General features: G+C 46.0%; 1 protein-coding gene across 6 annotated transcripts in view; it reads right to left on the bottom strand.

The window, feature by feature from the left end:
- DEPDC5 (DEP domain containing 5, GATOR1 subcomplex subunit) overlaps positions 1-19,022 on the bottom strand; it is a 92,427-nt gene that overhangs the window by 34,245 nt on the left and 39,160 nt on the right. For 3 of the 6 annotated variants that reach the window (XM_053669871.1, XM_053669870.1, XM_053669872.1), the window contains 8 exons: positions 18,255-18,390; positions 17,190-17,290; positions 10,503-10,568; positions 6,583-6,766; positions 5,972-6,132; positions 2,594-2,711; positions 1,994-2,161; positions 920-1,139 (listed from right to left, as the gene is read on the bottom strand). In XM_053669871.1, the coding sequence (XP_053525846.1) occupies positions 920-1,139; positions 1,994-2,161; positions 2,594-2,711; positions 5,972-6,132; positions 6,583-6,766; positions 10,503-10,568; positions 17,190-17,290; positions 18,255-18,390 (1,154 nt within the window). Of the gene's footprint in view, positions 1-919; positions 1,140-1,993; positions 2,162-2,593; positions 2,712-5,971; positions 6,133-6,582; positions 6,767-10,502; positions 10,569-17,189; positions 17,291-18,254; positions 18,391-19,022 lie in introns of those variants that run through there. The other 3 variants (XM_053669873.1, XM_037166813.2, XM_037166817.2) reach the window with 2 other exon arrangements.

Raw genomic sequence — 19,022 nt, 5'->3', positions numbered from 1 at the left:
AGTCTCAGAGAAGTGAAACGACTTCTCCCAGATACCACTGGAGCTGGAATTCAAACTCCAGTTACCCAACTTCGAAAGCAAGTTCTTTCCACTGTACTACCTCTCCCCAAGGTGATGCTGTGTGCGGTCACAAGTGATGCTGTGTACATATGGCATCTGACTGAGTTAAAGAACAATGAACTTGAGGTTAAAAACAAAAAATAAAAATAAAAACACAGACGATGATGGAGCACTACTCAGCAATGACAAGAAACGAACTGTTGATACAAGCGACAACCTGGATGGATCTGAGGCATGATGACAAGTGAAAGAAGGCAGCTTCAAAGTTACACGTTGTATGAGTCCATCTATCCAGCATTTGGAAAAGATAAAAGTACAGTGATAAACACAGCAGCAGCTGCCGGGGATTAGAGAGGAGGGAAGAATGTGGCTACAAAGGGTGGTGTGAGGGATTTTTTGAGTAATGAAAACTATTTTGTATCCTGATTGTGGTGGTGGTTACATGAACCCATACATCTATAAAATTCACGGACCTGCACGCACACGCACACACACACGCAGCTGGGCATCCTCAGACATATCACAAAACCCTCATGAGCCTCAGCGTCCTCACTGAGCAGAGTGTGGTTGGAGGGATGAATGAATGCCCAGGGTGCCAGGAGCTCTAAAAGTGATACGAGTGACATCGCTGCTCTCACCCTCTCGGGCCAGTTTCTACTCAGCGATTCGGCACCACCTCACACAAGCAGCTGCGCTCAACGCCGGGTCTCGCCTGGGGGGCTCATGGAGAGCAGCGTCCTTAGGTTACCCGGACAGTTTACACTAAATAAACCAGCTGATGAGAGGTCCCTGAGATCGGGGAGGCAGTTCCTGAGCCCCAGACCAAGCAGAGGCCCCAAGCGGCCCGCAGAAGCCTCACCCGCATCATGCGATCCGAGCGATGGCGCCTGCGGATGCGGTTCAAACCCTCCACGAAGCGGATGAAGCCGTCCAGGAGCTGCCACTCCTCCTCGTCTGCCCGGGGCCTGTCCCCGTAGATGTCGCAGTGGGCCTCCCCCTCCGTGATGCGCTTGGTGGCAGTGACACAGGCTGGCAGCAGCAGGAAGCGGGTCCTCCAGAACTTCAGAGACTCGATTAAGCTGTGGAGGACCAAAGGAAGAAAAGGGGGTGAGAAAAGGTAGGAAAGGGCAGCACCCCGGTGAACACACCCTCTCAACCCTCTCCTTCCAGTCGGAGTGTGAGGGCCCCTCTCCCCGGTGTGCCACGTCTCAGGGCTTCGCTTAAAACACAAGCTCTTTGTACGTCAACGATAATTTAAAAATAAATATTTAAAAAATTAATTAAAAAAAAACCCTCACAGGCTCGGAAGTAAGAACTCGAAGATTGCACTTACTCTATCCCTGAGATGCACCCAGGCCCAGTGAAGCTGCGGCTTTTTAATCATCACAATCACAAATCTCACATAAAAACTAGAAACGAGATACCGTACGTTGTCGGGAAAACGTTAAAACGTGATCTTCGCCGGCGTTCCAACAAAGAGCACATCACCACCGAGTGTGTGCCGTTTGTTTTCACGTGGTGAGACACACACACCTGTCGCACTTCCCTGTGACATCACCACCGCTCATCTGGTCGCTGAGTTTTTAACCCAGGGCAGATGAGCTTTTGTTCTTCCATGTTTTTCTAAAACAGACATCATTTTGTAATCAGAAAAAAGGCAGGAGTGTTAAAATATGGGCACACCCGCCCTGGCCGGATGGCTCGGTTGGGTGGGGTGTTGTGGGTTTGATCCCTGGTCAGGGTGCATACGGGAGGCAACTGATCGATAGTTGTCTCTCACATCAATGGTTCTCGCCGTCTCTCTTCTCCCCCTTCCTCTCTTTCTAAAATCAATAAGTATACCCTTGGGTGAGGATATTTTTGTATATATATAAATATACACATGGACACACTCCAGGCGGTCAGTGTGGAAGGCCGAAGTGGGCTCTCTGACCTGAAGTCCTCGGAGCCGGCGGAACAGATGTACTGATCCAGGTAATTCCACTTGTACTCCTCCAGCCGCTCGTGGGAGAACTCCACCCAGCAGGACACAAACTCCGAGTCCGAGTGGGAGGGGCAGAGGCTGTAGGTGTAGTGGATTTGGGCAGATTCGTAAGGGTACCTGAAAAGAACAAGGGGTCAGAGGTCCAAAAGAGAATCTTCCCCAATTCCTCTCTACCTTTCCCATCTCATAACACTTAGCACCATCCTCGGCGTTCAGCCCTCGACCACAGTAACCAACTCATCCCCGGGGAATGACAATGGAGGTTTCCTGGGTCTTAACTTTCTCATTCTTCTCTCCTCACATTCTTTAGTTTTGCCTGGCTTGTGAAGAATCAGGTTAAACATTACAAACTGAATTGAATCCCCTTTGGAAGCATGGGAGCTAGAACCATAACATGACCCTAGAAAACAAAGCAGTGACTCCAGGAGAAAACCCCATCGTCCAACCTCCTCAGTTTGAATCAGCGTGAGACACATAATTCAGTGTGTGGGCAGCATGGGGACACCATGCAGGGCAGCCGCTGAGAACCTGACGCATCCAAGGACTTACTTGGGGAGGTACCGTGTCACTGTGATCATCTTGTCCTTCAGCGTCACTTTGTGGAAGGTTCTGCCCATGCTCAGCCAGTACTGGTCCTCCTCCTCGGGGCGGTTTCGGGACACGAGGCCTAACCGAGAAAAGAAAAAATCATTTCCTCCACTTGGTTGAAGGTCATTCTATCAACAGGCAGTCACTTCTCTTTCACACAGATTCAGAAAAGGAGAAACAAGAGAGGCAACCCTTTCTTCTGAGAGGCAGTTTCATGGAAAAGCATTATACTTGGTTTTTTAAAAAAATGTCCTGAAGTTGGCGGATTTTTCTGTTACCGAATCAACCCATGGCAGATTAGAGGCCGGGGCTGCTGATAACACCTAGACAACACAGTCAAGCTAAACAGCCTGACACTGTTCTGGAAAGTTCTAGAGGCGGTCACAGGCCGAGACACGACTATGAGACACAACGGTCCCACTCAAGCACAAGCTGCCACCCTGGCATTGAAGGTCCTCACCCCAGCGTGGCAGCTACCCTGGCTTTTTGGCCTTAGTTCCCATGATGCCCACACTGCTACCCCATGTTTCTGTCTTAAAGAACCACTTATTTATCTGCTGTAACTTCTTCCTCCAAACATTTGCTTCCTCTGCCTTCTCTTCCTGGGCCACCATCAAAAGCCTATGGATCCCGTAAGGTCACCCCCAAATGCTGCTCCCCCAGAAAGCTCTCAGACCCCAGCAGCAGCCTGAATTCTACCCTGTAGGTAGCTCAGCATGTGCATGTTTCACACCCTCACAGACTAAAAGTTCCAGGAGACCAGGGCCCAAATCTTTTTCATCTTCATATTTTCTGTAGCACCTAATCAGTGTCATGCCCACCGTAGGTATTCAGAATATATTAGTTGAACTGAGTAGAACATTGAAATGAAGAAAATCATGAAGAATCAAGAAAATGACAAGCTTTCAAGAGAGTGAAAACAGTGCCGCAATGAACAGCCGAGCCAAGACAATTCCTGTGACCTATAAATAAAACGGACCCTTCTTTCAGCTCCGAGAGAGAGTCACGTGGTAGCAGGCAGGCCTATCAGGAGAAGACAGGATCGCAGAGGCTGAAAGGGTCCTCACTGTGAATTCGGAATTTTCCCAGTTGATGGTTAGGGAATGGCAGACAGGTTGCACGTGAAAGATGCCAGGCTTTGGCTCAGAGGACCTCGGGCAAAACCCCAGCGCTTTCATACACCAGCTGTGTGACCTTGGGTACCGAATCTCTCCGAGTCCACTCTCTGCTACAAAGTGACCTTCTCCCAATCCCGGCATTCTTTCATTCATGCAGCAAACACCCTGCTGGTTGTCAGGAAGGCAATGCCATGGGATGACGTTCATGACCGCCTACGAGCCTGGTGCCTATACCCCATTCCTAATTAGGTTAGACCGCAGCCAGTCCTGCTTTTCTCCTGCATGGCACTCTTCACAATCTGTGATCAAATACACCCTGGTGGTTTATTAGTTTAAGGACCGTCTCCCCAGCAGACTGTAAACTCCAAGGGCAGGGCCGATGCTGTTCTATTCACTACTGGAACAGCATCCTGCTCACACTCAGTTTTCAATAAATCTGCAATTGGTGAATAGCGTAAGTCACTTATGGAGGCTACTTTTCCAGTAATTATAAATAACAATGGTGTCATTTCTGTTGCTATAGAAATAAAAGCAATTAAATTTACCAAAGGAGAAAAAGAGCCAGAAAAGGTACAGTCAGGTAAGTAGCCTCTGGCCAACTAGCCATGACCTGCCAGAAGCTGCCAGAAGCTGACCTGCCATGACCTGCTCATGAATCAGCCAGAAGAGAACTGGACACCCGAGGAACTCCAGACCACTAAGGGACATCAACCGGCCACTCCAGAGAAACGCCAGGAGGCAGCCTGGACGGGACCACTGACACTAAGAGCAAATTCATCCCACCACTCTTGGGATAAAAAATAAAACTCTTCACGTGGTCCTACGAGGCCCCGTCTCTGGCTTCCTCCCTGTGCCCCACACCAGTCTTCTTTCTGGTGCCCGGACAGTGTCACAATGCCTCCTGCTTCAGGGCCTTTGCACACACTAATCCCTCCGCCTGGCACGATCTCCTTACCTAACACTGCCCTCCATTCCCAGCCTGCTTCTCTTACCAACAACTCCTGCCCACACTGCATGTCTCAGCTCGAGCATCACCTTCTCAGGGAAGCACCCCTGACCCTCCAGACCAGATCGGGTCCCCTATTAAATATTCTCACAGCCCCTTGACTTCTCCCACAGTCTTTCTCACAACTTGGGATTACATTTCATAGTTTGACTAATGTTATCTTTGCCCCACTGGGCTATAAATCCCCCCACGAAGCAGGACCTTCAAAAATAGTGTTGAATGAATGAACAAATGCTTATCAACCCATATTGCTGTATGCCAGGCACAGTAGTTTCCCTTGTAGAGGATTTAAAAAATGAAGCTGAAAGAGTCCTGGTGCTCAGAAAGCTTACTGTTCAGTAGGGTCTAGAATATGAAAAGAAGGCAACATATGATAAATATCACAAGGGGCTTTCGATGAAAACCCAGAGGGAATCCAAAGCTTCATCATAAACAACAGGACCTCGACCAGATGACCACTAAGTGCCCTTTAACAAAACCACACTTCTCCGACCCTGTGGCCGGAAGAGGTTTAATGGAGCCAAAGACGATCTGAGATTTTGAGCTTGGTGGTTAGGGGAATAGGGGGTCTCATTAGCTATAAGAAGGAAGCGGAAGATGGATTGTTCCAGGAAGTGATCTGGCTACATTCTGATTCCAGGCACCCACACTTCATTTCTCTGCCTGAATTATCTTAGAAGAGTTCTCCAGAGCGTGGTTCTAGCTCAATCGGCCTCACTGAGTTTCCGTCACTTATTAGTCTCTGTCACTCACAGAGGACCCATTCTTGCTTCAATTTGTTAAGCTTCAATGACAAGAAATGAGTCCAGAGTAGACAAAAAAGCACGAACTTGAGGTCTAGGTAACATCCGAGAACCTGTGTGTCAGGGACTGTGTTGGAACACACACAGGTTTCTGGGTCCAGACTGTACTTTGACACTGCAGTCAGGGCCCAGCTGCCTACGACTCCAAGGTGCCGCCTCAGCCAGGCTGTAACATTTCTGAACTTGGTCCTATTTTCTTCCTTAAAAGCAGACTTATAGATGAAAGAGAGTTTTAAGATAAATCTGTGTCTAGTGGAGATTTTATTCCTCCTATAAAGTAAAATTTAGAAAAAAAAATCTGTGTTGAAAACAATTATTCCTAAATTTAGGAATTTTTGCTCCTTACCATCTTAAAGTCTACTTACCCAAATTTAGCCAGTAAAAAATATGGAAGCCCAAGAAGACAACTCACCTCGGCTATACAGGGGGCTGCTGCTCAGTGGCGGTGGGACGGCGGGGTTGGGTTTCTGGGCCTTGGGCTGCACTATGATTTGATAGCCCTGCATGAGACGCTGGCAAATGAACTCTTCAAACACCTGCTGGGCTGTCATCGGCACACCCTCCTCGTCCCTCCTGAAAAAACAAACGATGGTTCACATGAATATGCTTAGCCCATGGCAGAGCGTCACTCAGAGGCCACAGTCCCATCCTGTCCTTTGCTTCGACCCCACAAGCCAGCCCTTGACAACCATTCTATGATGGTTCATAAAACTAACAAGGTGTAAACCAGTTTTCAGAGAATAGATCAGTTCAAGAGGTGGAAAAAAGAAGGCAGGTAATTTGCTGCCCAAATGGGTAATCTCAGAAAGGGAGATCAGAAAAACTACCATAAAAAATGTGAGAAAGCATCAATGAGGAGAAATAGTTAAATGAGGCAGGTGAATAGAACTCCAAAGAAAAACCAACAGTTCTTGCATCATAAAATTCCCTAAACATAAGAGGGCACAGGTTTGAAAATTCAGGTTCTGACGCACCCCTGACCATGCCCACTCTCCCAGCTAAGACCTTTCCTCTGACACCAACCTGTCCATGTCCGCCTCTGGGAGGAGGTCGTAACAGCCCTCTGTGTAGTCGTTCTGCAGGCCCTGGCGGTCAGGGAAGTAGTCGGTGGTGAGAGGGAGGCACGCCGGAGTAGTGAGAGACTTCCAGTCCACTCCAACTGTGCAACAGAAGCCTGGCACTACAGGGGGAGCAGACAGTGTCAGAACTGCCTCGTGTAAACAGGGGGGAAAGGCATGTGTGGTCACCACGGCAAGCGTGGACAGTCGGGGGTAGGGAGAGGAGCAGGAGGGGAGAGTGGGGGGGAAAATTCATGGTGAAAGGTGATGAAATTTCCAGGTAATGGGATGGGGGGGAGAAAGAGAAAGAGAAAGAGAGAAACAGTGTGTTAGACAATGCAATGCGCGTGCTTCTCCAGTCCCATCATGCAAATGGGATCCACAGCTGATACTTTTCATTTTCTGCTGATTGTGAGCTACAAGCTGCGATGCCAAGGAGGTTACTGCAGGGCAGGCAGAGTTACACATCGAAGCAAATCGCATTGTAAGAGCAGAAGAGAGCTCAAGCTGGAGCCTCTCCTGAGGGCTGCAGAGTGGCTGGGTGGAGAAAGGCGAGCTCAGCTGGATTTTGGAGCGAACAGCACACGGTAGCAGAATTTAGGAATACTTTCAGAATTGCAAAAATAAGCCGCAGATCCGAAGGGGTAGAAGGAGGAATCAAGGATGTGTGGGAAAGTAATAAGGCCAGAACTTTAAGGGACTGAACTGAACAACCTGGAAAGGAGAGCTTCGACTGGTAGAGTGGGCCTGACCACATGGGTCTACCCCAAATTGCCTGCTCTCTGGTTAAAGCAGGGTTTCTCCACCTCAGCACTACTGAGACTTTAGACTGGATAATTCTTGGGAGGTGGGGGAAGGCAGGGCACTGTCTTGTGCTTTGCGGGATGTGGAATGGCATCCACAGACTCTACTCACTGGAGTCCAATGGCATCTCCTGATTGTGAAAACCAAAATGTCTGCAGACATTGTCACATGTCCCTCAAGGGACAACATCATCCCTGGTTGAGAATGACTGAGTTAAAGTAATAGGGAGGTTATTTCTTTCCGCTATTTAAGTGAAGAATATTTTGCAAATCTCTGTATGAGGGAGCAATATGAAACAAAAACGCTCCATGCCTTTGCCTCTGAGTCCTGAGTGAGATCCTCATACACCTTGCCTTCCCACAGGGCTGTGTGGCTTTTCCTGTGGCACACCTCTGTTCTCTCACCAGCCTTCACGCCGCCTCCTTGGAGCAGGTGTGGTGCTTTCATGAATGTGGTGTTTTCATCAACCCCTTTAAACAGCTGGCCAAGCCAAACCTCCCGGAGGTTCCAGGACCAGAACCCTCTCTGTTCGGGAATCTTTCCACCACACAGACACACACTAACTGGCACACCTGAGTCCCACTGAACCTGGAGTTAAAGGACGAGGGAGGACTTGTGTGCTCAGTCGCACAGGAAATACACCCCATGCAGCACCAATGCCTTGGGAAATAGGGCCTAACTCCATGGTCTACACAGGTCTTGGGGTGATTCTTTCTTTGAATTTTATTTCATTGTGGTAAGAACACTTAACATAAGAGCTACTGACTTGACAAATTTTTAAGTGCACAATACAGTATGATTAACTTAGGCACAACGGTGTACAGCAAATTGCTAGAACTTCCTAATCTTGCATAACTGAAACTTCATGTGCATTGATTAGCAGCACCCTGTTTCCACCTCCCCCATCAAGTGTCTGGCAACTACCATTCTACTCTTGGATTCTATGAGTTTGACTGTGTATAGGTCTTTTTAACTATTAATGCTCCAAGAATTCAGAACATAGCCCTGGCTGGGTAGCTCAGGTCTTTGGAACATCATTCTGACACACCAAGGTTGCAGGTTTAATCCCTGGTGAGGGCACATGCAGGAACCAACCAATGAATGCATGGATGTGTAGAACAACAAGTCAATGTCTCTCCCCCTGCCCCTCCAAAATCAATCAATAAATTTTTTAAAAAAATTCAAAACAGCTCAGAACAAGCATAATTAATCACCCCAATTTCTCTGTATGGCAAATGAGGGGCTGAGCTTATTCCTACTTGCTGGTGGGAATTCATAGCGGAAGGAAGACACCTGATCGAAGCCACAGCAGGGAAGCCAGGAACGGAAGATAGTTACACCTTATTACTCTCTTAAATTGTTCTGGTCATCAGCTTCCTGATTCTCAGGTTTATAAAAATCTTTCTGAAATGTTTTCTGCTGGCACACACCAAGACACAAAGATTTTTTTTTTAATTTTTAAAGGATTTTATTTATTTCTTTTTAGAGAGAGGGGGGAGGAGGGGGAGAAACATTGATGTGAGAGAGAAACACTGAGCAGTTGCTTCTCACACATGCCCTGACTGGGGACTGAACCCATAACCCAGGCATGTGTCCTGACTGGGAACTGGTAACCTTTCACTTTGCAGGATGATGTTTAACCCACTGAGTTGTACCAGTTGGGGCAAGATACAGAGAATTTAAAAGTGTGGTCCAAAATCCCCTGGTGAGAAAGGTTCCCAGTTCTTAGTTTAATGATGTTCTTTCACTGAAAAAAGAGTGTGGCCTCTTTTCTGACTCCAGTACCTTCAGCCCTACAAAGACCTCTCTCTGGGGAGGCTGCACTTCAGAACCACTGAACTAACAATGATAAACACAGATTACTAAACCAGTGCTGGGGCTGTACAGAAGGAACAGGCTCATCCATTCACTGACGGCGGCTTTCTAGAAAATAATCAAACTGCCAACTGTACGTTGGAGAATGTATTCCAAGGACCCGAACCGAAAGAAAAATACACCAACTGTACCATGCATTTTAGCTACATTATAGGCTAGAGCAAAAAAACTAGAAACCACCCAAATGGCCACCCATAAGAAATAATTACTTCAGCTGATTTGTTTGATATTGCCACTACAAATGACTAGTATGAGGGACCCGAAGAAGTAGTGAAAGGATTGTTAAGTTAATCGTAACTGGGGGCAAAAAGACTCAGCGATGTACGTCCACTGGCCACGGCTAAGTAAAACAGTCTAGCAAGTGGTAGGACTTTTTTCTGGTATTTTGCTATTGTAGATATTTAGATGTTCACTTAAACCCAGTTGACCCTTGAACACCATGGGTTTGAACCATGCAGGTCCACTTCTGTGTGGGGTTTTATCAATACTAAATAGATTTATATCAATATAAATAGATTTATAAATACTATAAATCTATTTTCCTTCTGATTTTCTTAATTACATTTTCTTTTCTCTAGCTTACCTTATTATAAGAATACAGTACATAATACACATAACATACAAAACATCTTAATTGTTTATGTCATCAGTAAAGCTACTGGACAACAGTAGGCCATCGGAAGTTCAGTTTTGGGGGAGTCAGAAGTCATAAGTGGATTTTTGACACACAGGGGCCAGTGCCTCTGACCCTGATACTGTTCCAGGGTCAGCTGTAATTCGTTGTTTCAGATATTTCAAAAGAAAATGATGCTCAAAACCAATGCGGTCCAGGCCAACATCTTCAGGTACAGGTGTGTAAATAGCCGCAGTCCTTACTACTTCATTCCAACTTTCCCCCAAAGCCATCATTAGGGATTTAAGGACTAAGGCCAGCTCTGTATTGGCATAGAAGCCTTGTGAAAATTCGGTTACCCTTCCCAGGCTCCTCTCAATCCCATCCCAGGACAGGTCATCGGGCCATCCCTTCTCACTTCCCACCTGAGAGGCTGAAGAGTGTTCCCTCACCACAGTGCCTCCTGATACCCCAGAGCCTGTAGGCTTCCAGACCATTCTCTTCACACAGGGCTCCCTCTTGCTTCCTCATGCTGCGACCCCACACCCTCACCACCTCATTTCCACCTGACCCACACCACCGCCCCCTCTTACTTGGGTCTGGAGAGGTAGAAACACTGTCCTCTAGAGAATCCTTATTCTGGGTCCTTGGATTCATACCTATGGAAAAAGGAAAACAGCTTGTTTTAATGAAGCTCATTCTTCAAAAAAAAGTTCTGACCAGCTGTGGTTTTTAAAGGCCAAAACTAGAGCTAAAAATAAAAATGTAAGCCAAGTACAAAATCTGTGCTGAGTATTTCCAGCAGCACAAAATAATGAATCAAAGAAAAATGATCAGTCTAAAATCTGGGAATGAGCCAGAACTTTGCTGTGAGGTTATCAATACTATTCTTTGCCCAATGAGACCTTGCAAAAGCAGCTCACCCCTTATATTAGGAAAAGGGATGTATTTCAAAGTCATTTTTAACTAATTAAAGCAATCTTTAACCAATATAAAATGAGCTATTTAAATTTAGTCTGCTCAACAGTCACCTTCTAAAATTTTCTTCTTCAAATAATGGCTTTCTGAAATATGACATCAAAATTCACTAGTTTAAGAGAAAAAAAAAACAATGATTTTACCTGTAGCTAGGCTGAAAGAAAAGTAGATTCTTTGAAATGCAACTTACTGACTAAAATGTAATAGCACTCATTTTCAAGATACACATAGAAATGCCTCTTTTAGAACATATATATTTACTAGAAAATTATGACACTATAAAAAGGATTGGAAAGATCCTAAGCGAACTGGACATGCTGGCTGCCTCTGAGAAGAAAGCTGGAGGAGGTGGTGGAAGGTTAATACTCTAAATACATTGTGTAATCTCAATCTTTTATAATGAGAACACATATTTATAAATCCCTTGTGAGACCCTGCCTAAGACAAGCTACAACCTGGGAAAGAGCGTTTGCAAATCACACATCTGGCAAAGGACTCGTGTCCAGAACATAAAAAGAACTCTGAAAACACAACAGCAAGAAAATAACCTGATGAAAGACAGGCAAAATCTGAACAGACACTTCACCAGACAACCTACCTAGGAAGCAAATAAGCGCATGAAAAGATGTTCAACATCACCAGTTGCTAGGGAAATGGCACATTAAAAGCACAGGGAGATACCTCTACACAGCCACACCACTTTAAGTGGCTCAGGTGACAGGTCACACTGAGTCCTGACCAGGGTGCGGAGCAAAGAAACCTTTACTCACTGACAGTAGGAATGCAAACGATTTTGCAGTTTCTTTAAAAGTTAAACATACTTTTATCATTTGACCCAGCAATCCCACTTCTAGGAATTTACCAGAGAAATGAAAATTGATGTTCACACAGAAACCTGTTATGTACATGTTTAAAGTGGCTTTCTTCACAGTTGCCAAAACCTGGAAACAACCCAGATGTCTTCGGGTTAAACAAGCCAGTAAGGACCTCCATACAGTGAAATACGACTGGGCAGTGAAAAGTAATGAACATTGTATGACGCATGCGACAACTCACGTATCTCAAAAGGATTATGCTGAGTGAAAGAAACCAGATTCAAAAAGCTACACCTTGTGGAGAAGCCAAAGAACTTACATGCACGACCCATGGACATGAACTAAGGGCATGGAAGGAAGGGGGATACTAGTCAGAGGGGGGCAAAGAGAAAAAAATTGGGACAACTGTAACAGCACAATCAATAAAATATACTTTATGAAAAGCTACACCTTGTATGATTCCACATGCATAATATGCCGGGAAAGGCAAAACCAGAGGGAGACAGAACAGATGTCAGTGGTTGCTGGGGACGGGGAAGAGGAGATGGGCTGAGTACAAAGGGGCGGCAGGAAGGAATTTGGCGGGTAATGGAAACGTTTTGTTTCTTCATGTGTTCATCGGTGCTTATGACTCTATGAATTTGCCAAATTTCATAGAACTGTACACTGAACAGAATGAATTTTACTGTATATAAATTTTAAAATAAATGTTTTTAAAATTTAAAATGATGATTATCACTGGCCAAAAAAATTTTAGAACTTTTTTGGAACTGCCTTCAGCAGCTTTTTAAAAATTACTGGTCATCATAATAAGAAGACACAATTTATTAAGTCAGACAAATACAGTGTTTCGTGTTATCCCAACCCACACTACGAGGCAGATATGACGAAGGTATTACCCTTTCTCCACAGATAAAGACACTGAGGCTCAGAGACGTTAACTTCCTGAAAAGTCACACAGAAAGTAGGTGAAACATATACTCCTCTCAACTCTGCAGATGCCCCATTTCCTGACTATCCACCTGGGGCACCCGTTTTCAGCTATTGATAGTTGTCAGCAGCCAAAAGTCATTTGAAGCTAAATTTTCTGAAAAAGCTAGCTTGGCTGATTACATCCATTTTCATGAAAACACAAAGAGTGACTATAAAGAAGAAATGAGGTAGGTTTTCTTGTTCTGCCTAAGAACTGGTCTGAAGGCAATTACGAAACAGGCGTTTTCAAAACATCCTGAACAACAGAATCATTAAAACACGTCACCTCGCAGGTTTGGATGCAAAGTTCAACAATTAGATACCCTTTTTTTTCTTTTGAAGAAAACCGAATCCAGACTTCATCTATAAAAACTGAAATTCTTACACCAATAAAGAAAAGTTCCATGTACACTTGCGTGAACAATTGTTTGTGTTCAAAGAGCCAACCAGTAACAGGTTCTCAGAGCAGCTTCGGCTCCCAGGCCAAGAGGGCATTTGTGCCATTTCTGACATACCACCAGGACATTCTGTGAAGCTTATACATGGCTTCCTTGCATTTCAAGCCTCATTCACTGCCTCTCCCACCAGTCCTCCCTCTGAGCCTTATTTTCAGTCCAACTGACTCACTATTGGCATGTGACAGCCTGACAACCAGAGACCCCCTGGTCAGTCAGCTACGCTCCACCCCGGAATTTGGGGATGAATCTCAGTGTTAAGGCTCAAAGCCAGACACAACCCGGGGAGCCAATGCTGAGAAAAGTCATCTCAGTTCTGTCTCATCTGACATCTGCTCAGAGTCACGAAGCCCAAATGTGTTCTCAGGCTGAAAGGGATAATCAACGTGGGGCCTTTGGGCCTGGTTCCAGGGGACAGCTACAAGCCTGTGCCTGGAGCAAGTCATATCTCCTCTCTTGGCTGCAGGCATTGTGCTGACCCTTAAAAAACCCAACCTGCTGGGCCCTGGCAAGGTGGCTCAGTTGGTTGGAGCATCACCCCATACACCAAAAGGTTGTGGGTTCAATCCCTGGTCAGGGCACATACCTAGGTTGCAGGTTTGATCCCTGGTTGAGGTGCATACAGGAAGCAAAAGATTGATGTTTCTCTCGCACATCAATGTTTCTCTCTGTCTCCAAAATCAATCAATAAACATATCCTCAGGCGAGTACTAAGAAAAAAAAAACTCCACAAAACACCCAATGCCCGGATGAGTGTGTCTGAGGCCCTTTCTTCTCTGGTCTGTGTTCTATGACTTACTTTTCCTTGAACTCTCAGGCCAGATCTGCCACATGGACCTAATGCTCAACACAAACACCAACTTGGAGATTCTGGGCCCCAACACCAAAGAGAAGGAAGAAAACTTGGCATCACTGATTTCCCTTTTCAAAGTTCTCTAGAGCACTGAGCCCCATGAAGAGAATGACACTGAGAACAAGTCATCTACTGGTGCCCAGTTAAAGAAACCGAGGGATAAAACCTACCTGCCCAGGCCCACCAGCTGCTTGGTCTCTGCTGGGCCTCACGTGGAAAACACGTGAAGAGTTCAGGTGCAAGACCCCAGCTGACGATGCTCAAAATGCAATTCAGTGGGGCCAGAAGGGAAACCCACAGAGATGCCACTCCTGTGAATCGTGACTCACATGTGAATTAAGTCCAAAAGCAGGAGAAAATCTGAGTCATGCCTGAGTGCCTGCAGATGGTGCAAACTGCCAGGCCCAGGGGTGAAGGTGAGGTCATAGATGAGGTCTTCTATTTTTTAATGAATAAAGCGTTAACTAGTGGTTTGTTTAGACCTCACCTTGCCCCAAAACAAGAACCCAATGTGACATTTTGCCCTTGAGGAACCCAATTTATTTTCTTTTAAAATTGATTTTATTTTATTTTTTTTCAATTGATTTGAGAGAGAGAGAGAAACATCAATTTGTTGTTCCACTTATTGATGCAGTCATTGGTTGATTCTTGTATGTGCCCTGACTGGGGATCAAACCTGCAACCTTAGCAGAGCAGAATGACACTTTAACCAATTGAGCTGCCTGGAAGCACAGGAACCTGATCTACTTTTGATCCTTACAACTTTGTGAGACAGGTAGGCAGGCAGGAAGGCTGGGGAAGATCTTTATGCCCATTATACAGATGAAAAACCTGAAGCTCAGCAAGGGCTGAAAGCTAAACTCCAAAAGCCGTGAGAGAGGTAAGGCTGGTTACTTAATTCTGGTGATTTTCATCAGAGCATGCTCCCTCATCCAACACATCATAATTTAGGTCACACGTTCAAACCATACTTTATCACTGGAACCACTCACAGTCCAGCTCCCTGTGAGAGGGCTTTCTTTTCATGGTTGTTACCCCACACGGAACTGCTTCCCATAGAACCCCCTGCCAGAGCTCCCTGAGGTGAGAAGTGGCGTCTTAATCACTGTGTTTCTTCTCAGGCCTTAGCACAGTGCCTAGAGTTCAAGAAGCACGTCTGCAATGGGTACGAGTTCAGTGTGTAAGGAGAAAACCAGCCGTATCCTATGAGGGTTGAGGATGGCTGGAAAGAAGTCAGTTCCAAACCACGCAAGGCAGAAACGGACTGCCCGATGCTTTGAGGAAAGGAATCCAGTTAATTGTTCCAGAACAAATGCTAAAGGTTATAAGGGAGAAAGAAAAATAACATTCTTCAGTAAGAAACTACCTTCAAAAGGCTTTAGCATTCTTTCAACTACCTGATATGTGCCAGGCACTATTTTAAACTCTGGAAGCACAATCATAAAAAAAAGAGAGAAAGATGTGTATCAGGTGGTACTATGGAGAAATACTAGGCAGGGGAGATAGACGGGAATTGCCAGGGTAGAGAGTGGCAATTCACGTTAAGACCTGAAGGACGAGAGCAAGCTCTAGACAGGGTGGCCACGTAATTTATCATCCCATCCAGAACACTTCTGAGAGTGAAAGAGGGCACTATGAATACTCATATAGGACAACAAAGTTAAACCAGGACTGTCCTAAGCAAACTCAGATGTACAGACCTCAGCCATGAAGCTCTCTGGTGTAAGGCCATAGCAAAAGAAAGGACACGAGATTCAGAATGTGCCTGATACATTTGGGGAACTGACACAGTGGAGAGGAGTAAGGAGCCACGTGATGCCGGGGGGCTCTGTTGGCCCCCACAATGCCTCTGGCTTTTACTCCAAGTGCACTGGGAAGCCCTCAGAGGGTTTTGTGCAGATAAGTTTCATAATCTGACTTCTACTTTTGAAGAGTTACTCTGATTTGTTGCGCTGAAAATAACCTATATGGAAGGGCAGTTAGTAGGCTACTGAGATAATTCAGGCAAAAGACAATGGATGGTGTGTTGGACTGAGCTAGGATTGGTGGAGGTAATGAGATATGGGAAGATTCTAGATGTACCCTGAAGGTAAATCTGACATTCATTGGTAATTGCACATGGTAACAAAGGTTAGAATAATTTTATCTAATTTCTTTCTGTGACTAGTTAACATATATAATTTCATCAAGAAGCATAACATCAACGATGGGAGTTCAATTCCCATTTGAGGCCTTCTGAAAACACCTGCTACTGGTCATAAAGGGGCTGGACAAAAGAAGGATGACCCTATTTAAGGATGACCCTAGTGCCCTGACCAGAAAAAGAACTCAAGGGGCCCACACCTTGTCTAAGGTGCTAAACATTCTAGAACATGTTCATGTAATTGAACATACGCAGACCAATTAGAAGAATTTTGTGGGTCATTCCGATGCTTCTCACATATGGCAGCCTGGTCTTGGAAGCCTAAATTCATTTGTCAAAAAAATGTGCTGAACAATGTGAGGATGAGTCAAGATAGCTCTTCCAGGCAGTAGAGAGACAAACATGGAAACAGTGGGATCAGGATGCGCCAAGTGGTACAACTGGGCGATGCATGTGAAGCTCTGCGGAAACACGCCCATCTCCTGGGTCGGCTTGGGGAGGAGACAGAAGCGCCAGGGAGGGCTTCGGAGAAGAGGTACCGTTGGAGCTGATTCATAAAGGCTAAGCTGACATTTCCCAGGCAGAATCAGGGTTGAAGATAGAGAGAAAAAAAACATATTTCATACAGAGAGACTAGCCTACGCAATGAAAGGAGGAAGAACAAAGTACCACTCTGTTCCCCGCTGGGCCTCTCCTAATCGTTTTTACGGAGGTGGGTTTGTGCCTCACCCTCCCCACCCACATATAACCGTGTGGAGCAGAGACCACCATGCTCTGGCCCTGGTGCCACCCTCAACACCAAGTTCACAAGCCACCTTCAATCACGACTCACTGGCAGACCAATGATAAATGTGGCTTGACCAGCATGTTCCCAGCTAAAAATGTAACGTGCGGTCCATTTATAATTCCATGTATTATAAAGCACTGCTTCTAAATAGGTCACCCAAAATTGTGGCTGCAATGATCCCAGAATAGACACGGCCCTTCTTTTCTGGTCTCCAAGTCATCTCTAGACGTGAGCCTGCTCTGGGCATCCCAACTCTGTCACCTCTCGGATCGGTTACCTGCACCACTGCTGTTGCTAAGCAGGCTGACAGAAAGCTCTTCTGTTCCACTGAAGTTCAAGAAGGACATGCCGTCATCAGGCTGGCGGGAAGAGCTGTGCCTGCAGAGAACAGAGCCCAGCCACCTGGCTTAATGCCCATCGTCACCTCTTTGGTCCTGCTCACCCTGTATCCCACCAGGGGTCTTCATCAGAAACAGGCCTGAATATTCAGCCACATAGGCTGGCAACCCCTGGGATCCAACACACAGGCCACCAGGCCTTGGGGCTTGCTTTGTGTGCCTCCTCTGGCCTCCAGTGACTGGCTGCTCCTGCCCTGGCACCTTAGCTGCCATGCCATGCTAGACCGCTTGCCCTTTCTGTCCTAAGCTTCCCCCTCCTACCACCAACAGGAGGGTGTGAGGTGCTTAAAAAGAGGTACCAAGTTAGTCTGGTAAAGACGGTCCCAGCTGGCCCATATCCCTCATCCATCCCATGGGTCAAACACTGCTCTTTGCAAAGTGTTTCCTCAAGCACCACAGGGAGTCCAGGTGTAACCCGGGCTCCTGCTTGTCACGGCTTAAATGACTTTCTTCCTGCACTGAGTCTCTTTGGATGCCTATAATGCATTCAGAATTCTGGTACAAAAAGTTATTTTTAAAAACATAGGCCTTGATTTTCATTGCTTTTAGCATTAATTTATTCTAAACTCAACAGGGAAACTTCTCAATGACCAAAATGACAAAAGCCCCAAACGCACAGCATGAGTCCCCTACCTCAGCACCCGTTTTCACCCTTGACTGAGGATTAAAAGAAATCCATGGCTGAGGTTTACAAGGTGTGCTTCTGGATTATACCTAAAGCTTAAGTAGGGCCTAGGTAACTTCTGCCACAAATGACAGGCTGTTTACTTTGCACTTGGCCTATAGAAGGGAATGATGCTAACTGACAAATGAAAACCCTCTTCTCACACTGTCTCTTCAGGGCTTATAAACACAACATTTTGTCAGCAGTCGTTCTACACATCGTCTTGGGTGCTGAAGAATGTTTCTCAAGGTCGCAACTGGAGCGCCGTGCACATTCTCACCTTCCAGCAGCTTCATGATAGGCTAACTCCAGCAACTCTGCAGAGGAGTGGGTCGGGTCCCTCTGCCTGCTGCCCTGCAGCTCCGCCATATTTTGTCGGGTTTGGTGATGGATCTGGATGGCCTCTCCGGATGGTCCTACCCAGACAAAGATCCACTGAGCACCATGTCCACCCAACAGCTAGTGCTGTGCACTTAGTGTCAATCTTCCCCTTTTCCAGCTGCTGGGATACGAGTGTTGGAGAGATTAAAAGCGCACACCACAGACCACACACACAGAGGAACGTTACACACGTGACCCTCTGGCTCCCACATGGGACAGCTCCTCTTCCAAGCTGAACTCATCCTCCTGTGTGGCCTCATGCTGGTCATTCTGTTTAGCCTAAGAGTATTTAAGAGCCTCTGTCTCATGCATGTCAATTGAGATGCCACAGAGAAATACGGAAGTATAGGAGGCAAGAACCCTTCCCAGGATGGTTAACACAAACGAAATGAAAAGCAACACACAAGTGAAACACCCAGGACTTTGTTAATATATAGAGATGGCGACAACTGTGACTTGAAGAAGCAGAGAATGTGCAAGTGCAAAAAGGACAAGTAGGAGATAAATCAGAATTAGTCAAGTCTACTAAAAAATGCTTCCTAGAGAATGAGAAGTTTCAGAGTGTTAAACAAACTCAGCAGGGGCTAAAGGAGAGGATATTGGGGCAGAAGAAACAGTCTGTGTGAAGCCCCAAGCATGAAGAGGCAAGACAAGTGCAGAAGACCAC

The sequence above is a fragment of the Artibeus jamaicensis genome, unplaced genomic scaffold (genome assembly GCF_021234435.1).
Source record: "Artibeus jamaicensis isolate MK-2021 breed Jamaican fruit bat unplaced genomic scaffold, CSHL_Jam_final contig_525, whole genome shotgun sequence".
NCBI classification, from domain to species: Eukaryota; Metazoa; Chordata; class Mammalia; order Chiroptera; family Phyllostomidae; genus Artibeus; species Artibeus jamaicensis.
Note: the sequence above shows the minus strand (reverse complement) of the source record. Positions and strands in the feature narration are given on the sequence as shown.